Source organism: Balaenoptera ricei, chromosome 11, assembly GCF_028023285.1.
Source record: "Balaenoptera ricei isolate mBalRic1 chromosome 11, mBalRic1.hap2, whole genome shotgun sequence".
Taxonomy (NCBI): domain Eukaryota; kingdom Metazoa; phylum Chordata; class Mammalia; order Artiodactyla; family Balaenopteridae; genus Balaenoptera; species Balaenoptera ricei.
The window spans coordinates 30,962,030-30,979,760 of NC_082649.1; the positions used below are offsets into that span (position 1 = coordinate 30,962,030).

General features: G+C 44.9%; 1 protein-coding gene across 2 annotated transcripts in view; it reads right to left on the reverse strand.

Annotated features, from left to right (window-relative positions):
- Nucleotides 1–4,944, reverse strand: part of RUNX2 (RUNX family transcription factor 2) — a 224,883-nt gene extending 219,939 nt beyond the window's left edge. For both annotated transcript variants that reach the window (XM_059938579.1, XM_059938580.1), the window contains exon 1: nt 4,273–4,944. In XM_059938579.1, the coding sequence (XP_059794562.1) occupies nt 4,273–4,650 (378 nt within the window). In that variant the 5' untranslated portion in view covers nt 4,651–4,944. The remainder of the gene's footprint in view (nt 1–4,272) is intronic.
- Nucleotides 4,945–17,731: the final 12,787 nt, after the last annotated feature.

Sequence of the window (17,731 nt, forward strand, 5' to 3'; positions counted from 1 at the left end):
TCTAAAATTATTTGTTTCCATTACCTTACCAGTAAGTTTTATATACTCAATCCTAAAATTTTTAACTTTAAATAATTTTTATTGCATTTAAAGGCATAACACAAAAATGTGTCTGTCTTTACATAACTTGAGATCTATTACGATTTACATAATTTTGCACAGCAACTCATAGTGGGTTTAAGCAAAGTTTTAACAGGTTTAATAACCTGTTTTTCTTTGTTTAGGTATAATTACATTCAAAAAGACACAAACATAAAATCTGATCATTAAATATGTAAGGAAACTACAACTCATTATGTCAAATAGTTATTAGCTGCATACTTGCTTATGAAGAGAAAAATGGCCAATGATGTTGAAAAATTATTTTCAAATAGAAATTGCTCCATCATTTTGAAACCCTACTTATGACAAATACTGAAAGGTATCATTAAACATGCAGAATTAACTATGAGCAATAGATGATATATCTAAAACTGTGTTTTTTTTCTTTAACATTGCCAGAAAAACATATGATATTGGTAAATATATAGTCCAGCGTTTGCTAACTTAAAACAGTGCAATAGTCTTACACTACTTTTAGCTTTAAAATATACATCTGGACTTAAATTTTCTGCATAGTGTTTCAGCTTGAAGCTATTTAAAGCAGCTGAGTTATGAACCCTGAACACCAGGCTTCAGGGTGGAAATGCTGCCAGACCCCTAACTTACAAGGGTGCTACTGGATACAGGGCTAACATGTTCTCTCCACTATTTCTACCTGACCATTAACTAATGAGCTGAATTTGCGTATTGCTTTTTCATCACTACAATTACCTAGGACAGAAAGGGCCTGGGATCTTCTAATAGTATGCCTTAACTATTTTAAGCTTTCAGTGAGATACACCTGAGAGAAAGGTTAAAAATATTTATTTCCATTTCCTTGACACCTGGGAGCACTGAACATTTCAAAACTGCAGAACTTCGTTAAAAATATAACGCTAATAAACAGCTTGGTGTATTTTAAAGTATACAAGTTGTTTTTGCACTTTTACATGTCAGAGTGTAAATGAATTAACTACTTTCGTATAATCCTAAAACAAGATCAGATGAACAACTCTAATACGTGACATGTCTTAATACAATACATTGCCAATATCATTCTGAAGTGCTGTTTTAAGTTAACGTATCGCAACACAGTCTACTGAATTCATTTCTGATTCTCTACCTTGCCGAGCTCAGTGTCACGGACGTAAAATATGAGCTCAATAAATATTATATTGATTTGAATACCAGACTTCTCAACAATTAAGTTCTGTATTAAACATATTTACCTGTCTGCTATCTACCGAACAACACTATAATTTACTTTGTACATAGCTCTAACTATGACAGCCAAATTGCTGTCACCACTTTTAAAACTGAGACTTCTTCATATTACTTCTTCTTTGCACATGTATTTGATTATGTTGCAAGAGTCTAGAAAGTCTACAGCTCACAGGCTTTTATCTCGAAAGTAAGGTAAAAAGAGGTTGTTTTTACTAACATTCAGATGAAAACAAAAAAATTATTGTCAAAATCTGGATGTTCCAAATATCTACACATGTTTTCAACAGAGACAAAACTTCTATACTGAGTGGATCTCAGCTGTCGCCCGCTATTTGAATTTTGTTAAACACAGGTAGGGGGGTGGGAAAACATGAAAGTCAAGTTTTTGGTTAACTCAATTTAACTTTTAATTAATATGAATTAAAACATTCAGTTTAATATGGCCATGTGTTATCTATGGTTTTGTTTACTGGTTAAAAGTAAACTTAATCTGTAATTAAAAATAAGTATGATGAATAGCAGGGAAGCAATTTATTTTTAAAATAATTTTAAAAGGGTGGTAGTGAGAAAACCTGAAGATAGCCAAATTATCTGAGAAGAGCTTTAACTAAATTGTATTCTGTCTTTATGCCAAAAACATCCTTTCTATCCAAAATATTAATGCTCAGTATCAATTCAGCACCATATATGTAAGAATATAGTTCAAGACAGTTATACCTTAAACATGTTTAGCAGGACAAACGGAATGTAGAACATCAGACATCTAAATGACATCTTTTAAAAATGTGGGCACCCATCCTTAACTTTTTCATACCCTAACTTGTGGCATTTTATATATAAAATATCTATTTATTTGTATTATTTGCTGTTTTCATCCAGTGTTGTTTTTTTGTTTGTGTCTTGAGGGGCTTGTGGGGGGGGGGCGTGGAAACAAATTTCCGTTCTCACATAAGGCCAATTAGAAAATTCTGGGCCCTTGGAGGATGAATTGTAAAAGATATATCTTATGTGAAAATCCAAATTTCTACGATTCGCCTATACTCTGAGCTTTTCATATTTCAAGGAAGAAAAGCTTAACCTACAAAATGGGTGGTTTATAAAAGGAGAAATGGGACGGTTAAAACACACACACATTTCTTGAGCCAACTGCAAAATGAAACTTGCCCCAGAGTGCAACATCCCCTTTCCATAACAATTCATTCGATTTCTGTTCTGATACAAGACATAGCGAGATAACCAGCTCTAATTGACCTGGACTCCTCTTTCTTTCCACGCCACCCACGCACGGAATCTGAATTGGTGCGCGTGGGGAGGGGGTGGTCAACAACCGGGAACTGCCAGTGGCCCGTGGGAGTTTGGCCCCAGGGTCCACAAGGGAGGAACTGGCAGGATTCCTCCCTTCCCCCCCTCCCCCCAAGGCCTGGCTTACCCTGCTCTCCACAATCCCAGAACCCAGGGGACCCAGGCCCACCTTCGCGGGTTCAGAGGCTAAACAGGGCCGGAAGCATCTTCCTGGGAGCGCTCTCGTCCCTGTCTGGCTCACCGCCCCCTCCATCCCAGGCGCCTAGTCCCGAGAGGGAGCTCGGCCCGGGACCCCATCTCCCCAGCAACCTGGGACGCTCCCGGCCCTGCGGGCTCCGCGAGGGGACGAGGGCTGCCAGAGGGATCCCGATAGCCTTACGGAGAGACTCCGGACCCTACACCCTCAACCTGCGGAGCCGCTGCCCGCGACTCCGGCTGCTGAGACCCGCCCTCAAACTAACGGGCCGGGAGAGCGGAGGAGGCCGCGGGGCGCGCGCAGGGCGCTCTCCAGCCCGGGAGTCACTCCCTCGGCGCCCAGGCCACGGGCCCGAGCCTCCCACGACCTCTCAGAAGCGGGAGGGACCTCTGGGGTCTGAGTCCTTAAGAGTAAGAATAAGGCGAATCGCACAATGTCACCTCAGTTTTCAAGGCGGGCGAGCCGAAGGCATTTCACAGGTTTCCCTTCTCCCTCCCGGGCGCGGCGAGGCGGGGAGCGGGTCCGGGTGGAAGAGGCGGCCCGAGCCCCCGCCCCCTCCACTGGCCCGCGCCGCCTTGCACTTGAGGGTCCGGCGCCGGGGACTCCCGGACTCCCCCGCCTCCGGGCGCGCGGCGACCCCTGCAGCCCCGCCTTCCTCCCGGTAGCGGGAAGGGGCGCGGGTCTGCAGACGGAGAAAACGCCCCCGTCCTGTCTGCCCCTCACTCGCTCCCTGAGTCCCTAGGTTCGCCCGGGACCCTCTCGGATACTGATAATGCGGCCCACGCGCCGCAGCCAGCAGCCGGCACGCGGCGCCCCGCCCCGGGCGCAAACGCCCGGCGCCGGCACCCCACCAACACCGGCCCCCGAGTCCAGGAGGGGCCGGAGCCGCCGAGGCGCAAGCGGGTCAGAGAAGGGGGCGCCGAGACGGGCGGAGGGCGTTCGGTTGGGAAGGGAAGAGCGCGGAATCCCGGGGAGGGGCGGCGCGGCGGCCCGCGGTGCGGGCCCGGCCGGGATGCCGGGGAAGGGGACGCGGGAGTCTCGGGGGAGAACGCCGGGGATCCTCGCTCCTGGGGAGTGGGGGCGGGGTGGAGCACGTCCCGGCGGCGCCGCCGAGAGTGGGCACCTGGGGGCTCCTGGGGGAGGGGAGACCGCTCAGAGGAGTGGGTCGGGACGTTGGCCGGGAGGCTCCAGGGGTGATGAACAGATAAAGGGGACAAGGGCTGAAGTGGTGGCTACGGGCACAGGTGGGAGAAGGAAGGATCTGCGCGGGGTCACTAAGCCCCGAGCCCGCTGTGGCATCCGGAGGAAGAGGGCCAGACGGGGGTCCCTCGGGTCAGAGCCACCGAGGTAGGAGCCATGGAGGCCGTCCGGGTCAGGGGCCCGGCCCCCATGGGCTTGGAAACGCCGGCGGGCAGGTCCCGCGGCGCCCGGCCGGGGGCGGGGAGCGGGGGGCGGCCGCAGCTTCTTACCTTGAAGGCCACGGGCAGGGTCTTGTTGCAACGCCAGTGCGAGGGCAGCACGGAGCACAGGAAGTTGGGGCTGTCGGTGCGGACGAGTTCAGCCGGGTGGTCAGCGATGATCTCCACCATGGTGCGGTTGTCGTGCGGCGGCCGCAACCGGGGCACCGCAGCCGCCGCCGCCGCCGCCGCCGCCGCGGCCGCCGCCGCCGCCTCCTGCTGCTGCTGCTGCTGCTGTTGCTGCTGCTGTTGCTGCTGCTGCTGTTGCTGCTGCTGCTGCTGCTGTTGCGCAGCCACCACCGGGCTCACGTCGCTCATCTTGCCGGGCTGCAGGCTGCTGGAGGGGGGGCTGAAGCGCCGGCTGGTGCTCGGATCTACGGGAATACGCATCACAACAGCCACAAGTTAGCGAAGTGGCCGGGGGAGGGGGAGGAGGGTGGAAATGAGGGGCGAGGAGGAGGAAATTGGGGGGGTGGAGGCGAGACGGGGGAAAGGGGCTGGAGGTGATGGGGCTGAGGAGGTGAGAAATCAAGTTCGATGAAGCCGACTGCCGGGCGGAGTCTGACGGGAGCCAGAGGTGGCGGTGCGGAGCAATCGGGTTGGCGGGTGGGGAGACCCGGGAGGCGCAGATCTTGCCGGAGCCTTTGGAACACCCGGGACGGCAGCTGCGAACGGGCACCGGGATGTGTTTGGCCCGGGGAGGCGGGAGGCTTCAGTTTGCAGCAGCTTGTAGTGGGGTTCCCGTGGGGCACCGCGTCCTGGGTGCGCTGGCGCCCCCTCCCAGTTCGAGTCCGGCGGTGGAGCCGAGTGGGTTCAGCAGTCCAGCCCCGAGGCCAGCATCGCCGCGCGCTGCCCGCCACCGCCGCTCCGCGCCGCGCGCTGCTGCCCAGCTGCAGGCGTCCGCGCCGCCGCCCGCCCGCCCGCGCCGCTGCCGCCGCCGCCGCCGCCGCCTCCTCCGCGGCGGCCGCCGCTCCCCCCGCGCCGGCTGCACACTCAGATTCCTCCCGCGGCGGCTGCCAGCCGGCTCCCCGGCTCGGCTCCTTCCTTTCCCTTCTCCTCTTCTCGCCCTCTCACCGCCACCTCCTCGCATCCACTCTCTCCTGCTCTTTGCAAAGCTCCCCTGACCCTCGTGCTTCGAGGTGCCAGGAGGTAAGTCGCGGGCAGCGGATCTCGGGGCAACGGATCTCGAGCCTGCGAATCGCAGCCGCTGCCGCCGCCCGCCGGCCGCGAGAAGGAGCCCCCGGGGCGCCGCGCGCAGCTTCGGAAGCCGAGAGAGGCGGCCCCGGTCTACGGGGATCTCGCCTGGTCGCGTCCTCTTGCTTCTCGCCTCCTCCCCCCAAGACAAGGAACCCCCTCTTGGTCGGAGGAGGTTGAAGTTGAGACGCCAGAGAGCCTCCGGCTGATCTGACTGTCGTTATTTTTCGTTGTAACTTCAGGAGAGGAGGAAGGAAAATTCTTGAGCGTCTGTGCTGACTTCTCAGCTCTCTTCACCCTTCCCCCACCCTACCCCCCCCCTCCACCTCTGCCGGAGCGGCTCCCGAGGGAAGAAAAGATTTTGCAGGGTTTGGGTGTGTTTTTTTTGTTTTGTTTTGTTTTTGTTTTTTACTTAAGTGACAGAAAAACTTGGGATGGAGGGGACACTTGTCAAAATACTTCTTAGAAACTCAAGTGGGTGGCTAGACACTTTTTTCTTCTATATTCAAACTAGTCGTTCCTAGAGAACAAGGATGAGTTTTTTAAGGACTGGAAAACTGTCAGCTTGATGATTAAAATAAGTTGCAAAAACCCTCGCTGGGGGAAAACCCCAGCAGTTTTCCATGAATCTCAATCTTTTATTGTCTATTTTGCATCTAAAACTAGGTCTAATGTCTTAACTTTCTCCCCCACCACTCCCGGGGAAAAAAATAAAACTACAAAATAAAATATTCAAAATGCTTCAATGGCTATTTATTTATGTATTTATTTCCCAATGTGGGTTTAAAAAGCGACTTTGGATCCCCCAAAAAGTTGTGGTCGAGAGGATGAAGGAGCGCAGAAAAAAAACCCGGCAGTTTTACCTAAAATGTGGTTTTTGGAGGCTGGGATTTCTAATGATTAGGTTTTTGTGGTTTATATAGACACGACTCTGGCTAAGGCGATCATTACGCTGATGAGAGTCAGAAGCACGTGGGTGTCTCCGACCAGCCTCAAACTCTGAGCCTTCAAAACAAATAAAACAATGTGGGGCGCCCGCAGAAGCCGGGAAATCCGCTTGAGGCTATTGCACCCCTAAGAAGGGGACACCGGGCCGTTTCCCCTCCTCGTAGTGTACTGCTACGTTCCTTGCTGTCAATCTCCCTTAAACCTCGCAAAGCTTGAAAACTTGTCTGCAAAAAGAATCATCAGTTGCCAGAGTTTCAAAGATTCCTAACAGCGTAGCTGACACTACACAGTAATACGTGATTTTATAAAAGAAATGAAGTTATAGTGCTTCCTCTTCGGAGTATTCAGGAAGAAACATAGTTGAGTCATCACTCATCGGGCCCCCCCCCCCATCTTACTTAAATCAATCCACGTACCCATTAATCGGCATTTTTATTGCTCAGCGCAAACGCCTCTCTCACCCTGGTAGCGACCTGCCAAGACTCTCTCTCCCGCTTTTTAAAGCGTCGCTTCCACTAGCCCAGCGGGCGCTTGGGGGTCTGCGCCTTTGAAGGGGCCTGGAGAGCGTGGGGGGCGCGGCAGAAGGGACCTGGTGTCTGTCGAGGTCTCTGGAGCCTATTTCAAGCGCAAGATGAACTTGGAGAGCTGTAGTTGAGTGGCTTGGGGACCAGGATTGCTCTCTCGACTGAGGGGCCTCCAGCCGTGGGAGCGGAGGTGGGGCGGGGGTGGCTCGGCGAGCGCCCTCGCGGGGGTAAGGATGCGGTCCAGGGGACACTGCTCTTTCCTCTTTGGGGCTTTAGTTTTACCTTCCCTTTCCCCATCCACAACTCCACGCGTCCCTCGTCCGGCTTTCCCTTCCCCAGTTTTCTCCCCGACGTTCCTGCCTCTCCCTAAAAATCCCCCCGCAGACGCGAGCCTCCTCGCCGCGCCCCTCCCGCCTCCTCGGCCTTCCCACGGCCGCCTGCCACCCTGGGTGACTCATTCTGCATCACCCGCTGGGACACCCCCTGCCCAACCTACTCCTCGCCGCGGCCCACTGGCCTCGGAGCCCGGGCGCCCCCGGCATGCGAGGACCCACTCATCCCGACGGACTTGATGCGCAGCGAGGAACGGAGCTGTCTCCTGCGCCTGTGATTTTTAATTATCTTTTCGGTCACAGGGGAGAGCTCTAACCCCGGGCACTGCCGCGCTGCCGGCGCGCGCCAGGGTCGGGTCTTCCCAGCCTCACGCGGCCGACCAGCGAAGGGAAGCCAGGCTTACCCTTCCAAAAAAAAAAAAAAAAAAAGAGAGACCAGACTGCCTGCGTTAGTTTCCTACCTTACACCCCCGCCCCACCACTTAGTCACATGCACCGGAGCACACACGCCTCACACATCCCCACACTGACACATAAATACACATACACAACTCACACACAAGACTTTTTTTTTTTTTTTTTTTTGCCTTTTAGCGGGACAGTTTTATTTCGGGCGCGTTGCACCTCAGTCTATCAAAGATCTCTGACTTTTTTTGTTGCGTTTTTGAATGTGTAGGGGCTGCAAAGGAGGAAAGAAGTTACCGGAAGCTGATTATTTCTGTGGTCAAAGGGAGATAAAAATTCAGTAACTACCGTAGTCGGTGTTATGCCGCCTTCTTTGGAGTTGTCCTTCTCCCTGGAAATCCACAGGACCGGGAACTACCAGAAAATGTGGTGCTCAGTAACAGTCAATATTTCAAATATGGGCGACCAGACGGGCTTTTTTGAATAAGAACTTCTAGGGCAGTTGAACTTAAGTAATCATCATGGGGGCTTTTCCTCCTCTTTCTTTCTCCATTGCTGTTTTGTCCGTTCTTTGTTTTACTTGGTGGATAGCAAAATATGCAGGCCTCAATGTTTGGGTGCTTTGACTGGGGATTTTAAGGGCTATTTAATCAATGGTGAATTATTTATTTTAATTAATCATATCCGGTAATTCAGCTTTATAGCCGTCCTTGGACATCCTCCCTCCATTTCACATTTCAGTGGAGCTAATATAAGCAACTCTTGGAAGTTACTAGTCTTGGATCCCTTAAAATATCCTACAGTTATTTATAATGGGGAAATGAAATTTTCCACCGAATACCCTAACAACGTTTCAGGTATCTGGCACAGCGGATGTTCAGTCTCCTTTCAAAAATATCCTCTTGCTGAACATTCACACTTTCAACTGGAGCTGACTGAGCCTGGAACAGATGATGTCTTGGCTCAGAGTGTTATACTTAAAGGAAGAAAACATTTTTACAGACCCCTAAACTGAACCTCTCCTGGTAATAGTAGGCACAGAGGGAAACTGTGAAATTTTACATGTGTGTATTTTGTGCTATAGTTGGTATGATCTCACTCTTGGGCTTAGATTTTTTTTTCTACCCTGAAATGTTCAGAACAAATCACCCAAAAGATTTCTCTTCAGAAGCATGCCTCTTTTCTGTTGTATGTTATGGCATAAAAACATGCACACGCACACACACATGTTTTTCTGAACATGTGCCTATTCCGGAAAATATAAGCATAATTTTTCCCTCCATCTCCTTTAACGTTTAATATAACTGGTTAGTAACAACACCTGGAAATTCTGACTTTCCAGACAAAGAAAATGAGATGTGAAACGGTCAAGTTATTTATCTAGTCAAAGAACTGAACTCCCCAAACCAGGACAAGAATCCATGCTTCTTTCATTCAGGTTTCATCTTCTAACCACTAAATTATTTTATATATACTTTTTTCTTGATGAAAAGTGAAAAAGTCACTGTGAAATTGTAAAACAGTTTTCAATGGGCCAGCTAATAAAGTGGGACAAACTTTCAGATGTGCAGTAAAAAATAATGGACATATCGATGATTGCTAAAGTTTTGAATGGTTGTATGGGAAAACTTTATAAATAGAACCATCTTTAGAGAGTTTTCCTTTGAACCGTAATTGAGTGAAAGTCACCCAGCCCTTGTAGAAGTAGCACTGCCAGTAGACCAGGTGTTGTCACACTACAGCCCACAGGCCAAATCTCACCTGATGCCTATTTTTGTATAACCCACAAGTTAAGGATGGTTTTTGCATTTGCAAATAGTTGGTAAAAAATTAAGAGAAGAATAATATTCATGACACATGAATCTGATGTAAATTCAAATGTCAGTGTCCACAAAGTTCTATTGGAACACGGCTTTATTCATTTAATTGTGTATTGTCTGTAGCTGCCTTTGCCTAAAACAGCAGAATTGTGTAGTTGTGAAAAGGACTGCATGGTCTGCAAAGCCTAAAATATTTAATATCTGTTTTTTTTTTAAACAGAAAAAGTTTGCCAATCCCTGCCCTGAAGAGAAAATGATGCAGGATTCTGGTGGAATGGGACAGCAGAAAGAAGTAGCTATTTCAGAAGATGGAAGGATGGAGTGTGTATAAGGTCCAAATTGGTTCTTGAAAAGTGAAAATGTTTTCATTTAACTTATTCTTTTCTGTATAAAATGTTAATCAGTTAGATTAATATTTTTCACTTAATCATTTTAGATGGGCCAAAATGAAAATCAGAGAATGAGAAGTTAGTGTGTTTGCATGAGGTCTTTAAGCACCATTGTCTTACACATCTCTATATGTCAACATCTTCCATTATCCTTCACAGTGAGAGCACATTAACTGCATAGAGAGACAAGAGTAAAGAAACTTCCATGTAGTCTGAACGTGAAAAAAAATATGTATGGCTTGTACAGGTTTATTCCATGTGTTCTACAAATGATTACACAAGAAACGTAAATGAGCTTACCAAGAATTTTCTGGTATACAAGATTTTCACAAGTCCTATATATACTTTTAAGATAGCTTAATAACTTAAGTGACCCCAAAACTTTCTGTCATATTTTTTTCATTTTAATTTTTTATACAGTTCAATACTGTATGATTTGTTGTAAGCTCGCTCAATTTTTCCCTTTGTCAATGGACCTGTAATAATTTGCGTGGCTGTAACAAGAGATGAATGTTTGTAGTTAAAGGGCTTAGCATCATAAACCTTTCCTTGTTGTTCCAGTTAGCATTCCCATGGACCATTTTCAGGTATTTAAAAGAGAGTACAGCATTGTCATAAAAAGGCTGATGCTTGCCATATCATTACCACATTTATGGAGCACCTGTCTAATTGTACTTCAGGAACAACGCTGACTAGAGTGGCACATGTGTTTGACGATAGTATCAACTTACTAAATGACACCCTTTTTACCTCAGGCGACCAATATAATTTCTAAAAATCTCATTTATTACCCAGGAGTCAGAGAAATAAAACTCATCTTCTTAAATCAGCCCTTTGGTATTTTGGTGGTGGTAACTGTCCTACGTTGGTGGCAGTGATCTCCGAGAAGTAGTGGAATATTATATGTAAAAGTTGACAAATGTCTGTGATGAAGCATCTAAGAACACCCTAAAAGGAAGTAATAATTTAACTTCCGTAGTAATTTAACGTAGTAATTTAACCATTCTTTACTGATGTGCTTGCATTTTACTTTCAAGGCACCAAGGCAGGTTGCTATCCAATTCTAATCCCACTGCCCACGGTTCTACAGTTTCACTCTAGACTTTGGGATGGTGGCCTGAACCATTTGTCCCCTCTCTCCAACTTGCCTTCAGGGTGAGAAACATAAATCGTAGTAGTCTTAGTCCAAATAACAAAGTACAAAATCAGCATTTGCGCAGTCTGAGAAATTTGAATTACCAACTAGAAAGGTAGGAAAAATAGAAGAGGAAAAAAAGAAAAGAATAGCAATAATCCAACTTGGTTCTCTTAGCTGCAATCCTAGGGGAGGCCAGTTCTGGGTCACCATCCTAAGTGTTTTATTCCTCTGTATTTCATATTCAGAAACTCTTCCTCCAGTGTTTTCCCCCAGGATTTCCTGAACTAGACTTTTCTCAGAGAAAGCACTTTCTTTTTCCCATCTAGCCATAATCAAGTTCTATACGCAATGCTTCCTTTATCTTTTTTAACTTCAGATGAATTATCTGAATTATTTTTTTGTCGGGCGGGATCTGTTAATCACACTCCTATAAGTCACATTTTTTCCCCAGATCAGTTTTCTTCCCTAGAGGAGCCAGTTATCAACTTATTACCTCTCAGGTCCAAATTCGTCTTTTTACCTGCTCTGTGAAAATGGATCTGGGCCCTTTAAATATTTCTCCTTACCAACTGGCATTGACATTTTGTCAGTAGGGGGCATTGGAGAAACGTTACAGAGGGAAAAGGGTTTGCTTCCTGGTTCCCTTGTGCTCAACAGGGCAGGTTGCTACAGCCCTTCAAGTGTAGCTTCTCTAGCTCCTAGCTTTTCCAGCACACACTCCAGCAGTTTCCCCAGGGCCCAGCTGCTGCAGCAAAGTTGGTTTCTCCAGTGCCAGGCTCCTGCTGTGCACAGCCAGCTGCCAGCAGCACCCAGCATTTTCCCCCAGCACCCTCCACCTTTGACTGTTTTGTAGCAATGTGTCTCTGGTAAGTCACCTACTTGGGAACAGCTTTCCCTAGCAGCCTAGAGGGCAGATTGCCAGCAAGTTCCACCAGTGCGACTTCTCTGCCATCCAGGGAGTCAAGGCTGTGCTCTTCCAATAAGATCTGTATCTCAGCCCAGGGGGAGGAAAGAAGAGGACTCTTTCTTGGTTGCTCTGTTTCAGTCCTGAGGACAGTGGTTGCTCTTATTCCTATAGTCTAGAGTTCTCTTGACTTCTTTCTAGCCAATTCTTTGTTACTCCAATCCATTTTTATAGTCCACAATTATATTAAACTTTCCTTGTTCAAATTACTGTGTGGTCTCTCTTTCCTCATTGTTCCCAGACTGATGTTACAAGGGTTTAAAATTTTCTGGCCCCCATGATGTACTTGCTCACAGTGTTTTCCATTTGCGGTCACACCTTTTGGGTCATTATAAGATGAGCATTTCCAACGTTACATCACATCTATTTGACTTATCTCTACCTGAGAAGTGTGATAGATATATACTTAGAAGACATTGGGAATTCCCCTGGCGGTCCAGTGGTTAGGACTCAAGGCGCTTTCATTGCCGGGGCCTGGGTTCGATCCCTGGTCGGGAAACTAAGATCCCACAAGCCGCATGGCACAGCCAAAAAATAAAAAAAGAGGACAGAGAGTAGAGGTAAAGTGGGTCAATATTCTCCCCCCAGAGTCTCTTGACATCCGTCATGAAATCCCATAGTCCACACTTCAATTAAAATATACATAAATAAAATCACACACAAAAATTCCAGAGCTGCTCCATGCCTAGATCCAATAAAAAGCCAGAATCAGGGAAGGTGGATAGATATCTTGCAGGATCTGGAGGGCAAAATGCTACTGCCCAGGAAAGACAGGGAGCCGGATTAAATGATGCTGCCTTATCGTACTTGAAGTCAGAGACTAGGCGATGCTATGTTTCTACAGTAAAATAAACCAGAGAAACACTGAATGAAACAAAATAAATAGACTTAGTACTGCCAATTTTCTCCCAGCTTTTAATATGCTATAGGTATCTTGAACCACCATGGAAGAAACTAGAATATAGCATTTCCCAAATTTACTTAATTATTTCTTCTGAGCAGATTTAAAGTTCTTTGAAGTGTTTTTAGAAAATCCATAGCTAAATCAAAGTGGAAAAAAATTGTTGGAACATTAAAGGGACTATCCTGTCTAAGGGAATATTGTAATGTAGTGGGGAAATAAAGTTGGCTAAGCTACTTATAGCTAGGTCACGGGGACCCTGGTACCATGATTCCTACCTTTGTACACATTTACAGGAGGGACAATGTTTAGGCTGCTTCTAGAAGCCTTGCTCTTGGTCCTCATCCCACTATCCCAACCCATTCACCCTTCTTGATCTGAACAGAAGAGTTGAATGGAAGCTTTTCTGGGCAGGGCCAGTAGGAGGGTGAGGCAGAAGAGCCTGCAAGGGCGGGGTCCCATCCTATCTTATTTTATTTTATTTTTTATTTTTTGGCCGCACTACCAGGGCATGTGGGATCTTAGTTCCCTGACCAGGGATCGAACCTGTGCCCCCTGCAGTGGGAGCATGGACTCTTAACCACTGGACCGCCAGGGAAGTCCCCATCCTATCTTTATTTAAAGTTTTGATACTTTGCTAATCGTGGATCTTTTGGTATTAAATTTGATTTTTAAGAATACTGCATGAAAATATTATCTTGAATAGTGGGTTTCTTGGAACGCCCTTAAATTTTGCACTCAAGGCCAGTGCCTCAATTCATTTCATCCTAATCCTGGCCCAGCTCTGTGGGGATGCGGAACTTACAGAGCAATTCCTGACCTCCCTGCTTTGTCACCATCTTTCCTTTTTTAATATATTACTAAATGTAAATACAAATTGCAATAATTCCATATTCTCCCAAAAAAGAACATACCTTATAACTTTCAGTACCTAACTGAGGTTTCAATAGCAGATATAACAGAAGAGTTTGACCTTCAATAATACAAAAAATAATATGTAAGGGTAACTCTGTGTGTGTGTTTACCTGGTTATCACTCTTTGGCAACAAAAATACAAATTATCTGCTTTTAATTATGCAATTTTTTTGGCCACTTGGTTGTGGGATCTTAGTTCCCCGACCAGGGATTGAACCTGGGGCCTCGGCAGTGAAAGCGCAGAGTTCAACCACTGGACTGATAGGGAATTCCCTATTATGCAATTTACAAAAGGCAAAAATGTGTCTTCTTTGTAGTTTAACTCTGTTTTAGAAGAACTATCTTCAATTTTATTTAAATTAAATACATTGCAAACACGATACACTTAGAGCCTGTTATTTTTCATTTCTGTAAGTGCAGTATTGGTGTTAAATTCATTAGATTCTTTTAATAAGTTAAATGGATTCCATTATCAAATCTTTATAGGAGTTTTACAAGAGACAATTCCTACTGGTGTCAATGTGGTGGAAAGAAACTTTCACCAGAATGGGGAAAAAAAAGTAAGATATTTAAAAAAAAAAAAAAAAAAGCTTACTTGGCCACTGTTCTTTCCTCTGTCAATACAGTTCTTTTTCTGTTAATTCACATCTTTGCCCAGAGAATATATTTATTTCTCTTTCCTAAGTAAAATCTCTAACTTTCTATAGTTTTTGATGACCAGGTTTGAGGCTTAACCGTGACGTGTTGATTCTTAGGCATTCTGAAATACGGATTTTTCACATGCCTTAAAATCAAACTTTTTACTTGACTCTTCCTAGCAGGTCTTAATTAGGATTTTGACTTCAACATTTAGGTCAGACTTATATGTATATGGCTAATGAACAAATCTAAAATCTTATATGACGCTATTCTCATTATTGTCAAGTAAAAAAGAAACTGATGAAATGTTCCAGATCTTCTTCTGATTTACTTAGTTTAAAGCTTATTCTTCTCTAACATTGCTGAAAATGGGGGTTGCATCTAGTAGTTTCATTGAACATAGCTGTTTTTTCCTGTTTTTAACTTGCTTCACTGTTTATCCTTATTGAAGGGTATTATTATGGTGTGCCCATAACTGTAAACATGGAAACTAGTTGAAGTGTTACAATTTATTACATATTGTCATTCAAGATTTAATCATGGCTTCTTTGATGCTGACAGTATTGTTGACACAAAAATAAATATCTTTTTTCAAAGGTATCTGTGATAAAACTTGAACTATGGAAAATATATTAATAAGCAGAGAATTACTAGAAGTATGATACATAGAGCCATAACTTAGAGTCAGCTTTGCAATTTGAAAGTTTTTCAATTCTCAACTTTGTTTTACAAACTTTTATAAACTCAACAATAAAATTTCCCTCTGGCAAGAATATTTCCATTCAGAACTAAACTTTCTATAGAAGATTTCCTATTGTCAGTGTTACAAATTAAAAAACTGGAAGAAAAATAGTTGGAAAGTTGCTTTGTGCTTGTCACTGAAAAAAGGGGGGGGGTGACATATCTAAATAAATTAAAGTCTAAACAGTCCATCAGAGATTTTTATCACGCATGTATGAAAAGCAAAAGAAATTCGCTTTAATTCATTCACTTCACCCTTGAAATCATTGTATTATGTGAAAATCTTATGTGGCCTTGATAATTTTAATACAAGTTGCTCAACTTTCTTTTCTTCTCTGTCAGAGAGCATGCAATTTGAAGCCACTGAAAGAAAAAAAAACTTTCAGAAGGTTTATATTGGAGTGGAGACTTGGTCTCTTCCCTCTGAACTCCCTTCCAGGAGCACAGCAACATGACCACATGTGAGCTATAGCTCTTCTCGGCACGTTTTAGAAGAGAGGGTAGAGGTGCAAAATGGGAAGTGTACTGGCACATCTTTTTAACTAACTCCCCGTAAAACCTGGAACAAGGGCTCCAGACCAACATGTCCTATGACCTCACAGAAATTTCCATCTGAAGATTCATTCCATAAACCAATCAAGGTCAATATGTCCAATATACCTAGCTCATTGTTCCAAGCAGAAAGGGAAACAAGGGACAACATTTATACTGCAAAGGCCCACTGTACACAGTCCTTATTTCCCCCCATCTTTATTAATACTCCTACTGAACACAGGATTGTGAACTCTGTAATGGTAGGGACTATATTTGTTTGGCTCACAAATAATCTGGAACCATACCACTGAAGAAGTCCAGGGAATTCCATTCCTACTATGTTCCACATGTACACAATGTGAATGATGTTCCCTGGAGTGGTGTAACATGGTAGCCCTAGGTAGCCCTGGCAGCTAGCGTAAGGCCTGGCTTACAGTATGTGACCAACATATATTAGTTGACTGAATGAATGAATATTCCCTGTTAGGCAGAAACTTGGGTATCAAGATAAACTAAGAAACTTGAGTATTAAGATAAACTAGTCTTCTCCATCATTTTCCACTTCTAGTCTATCACCTAATTCTATTAATGCTACTTCCTGAATATCATTCATATCTATTTTCTTTCCATCCCCATTACCACTGCCTTAGTTCAAGCCTCTATCATCTTGAATCTCAACTGCAAGAGACTTCTAGCTTATCTCCCTGACACCATTCATGCCTGCCTCAATCCCAAATCATCCTCCATGTTACCATCAGGGGTCTCTTTATAACACAATTTCAACCATGTCGTTGCATGGCTTGAAACTCTTCAGTGGTTCTATATCATCTATCACATGGGACAGGGGATAAAACCCTTCACGATCCGGCCTTATCAAGTTATCATCACAGAACCACAAGTACAGGGGTTAAAAGGTGAAACCCAAATTTGAAAACAAACATATCTTATGAAAAACCCCAACCTACACATCTCCTACTATCCCTTGCCCCCAAATCAGCCACATTTTCTCTCTCTCTTTCATCAATGCTATTGCAATTTGCATTTACTTCCATTATTGCACTCATCACCTGAATTCTCTGTTCACATACATGTCTCTCAAAGAGAGTGTAAATTCCTTGAGGGCAGGGATTGGTTTTATTCATTTTTCATCCTCAGCACTTAGCATAATGTCTAGACTACAATAAGTGCCTATAAATATTTGTTTAAATGAGTCAATGTATAAATAAACTTACTTAAAATTCTGTTTCGACCTGAATTTTCTGTCCTTTAAAATAGGAACTTTTCGTGTTATTGAATCCTATGGTTCTGTCTGAAATGATCAAATACTGATGAGGATGTGGAGCAATGGGAAGTTTCTTACATTTTATTGAGACTGTAAATTGCTGGGAAAGACTTGGGATCACAGCTTGGTAATATCTAGTAAAGGTGAAGCTGCACATATACTCTGTGACTTTGCAATTCCACACCTAAGTATCTACCCTGGATGGGGAACACATAGAAAATGATGATAGGTTACACGTTTTACTGGAGTAAAGAAATGAGAGCCTTGTGCTTGCAGGCAAGGAAGTGCGGCTTCCACTACTTCAGCCCACCCTGTGTCCTGAGTGCTCAGGGATCAATACTTTTTGCTGTATCAGTGGTCTCCAAACCCGGTGTAATGTGGTTTGCTGTATTATTTAAGAATACTCACTCTGCTTTAGAAAATCAGAGAAGCAAATGAGGATAAAGGAAACTAAATACAGAAGCTAGTCGTTTGTAAGACACATTAGACATAAAGGAAATAGAGCGTATGTGTACTCAACGTCAATTGGAAGGGATAGAAGGACCAAGAGCATCAAATAATCACGACACGCTAAGTAAATATGAGGCACTCAATATTCCCAGGGTCTTAAATGGGCATCCCATTGATGACATCCATTCTGGCCCATGTGTCCTCTGCCCAATAAACTCAATAGCTCCTCATCAATCTAATGGGTAAGCTACAACTATGACCAGGTGTACCATAAGCAAGTGTGTACTGGTTCTAG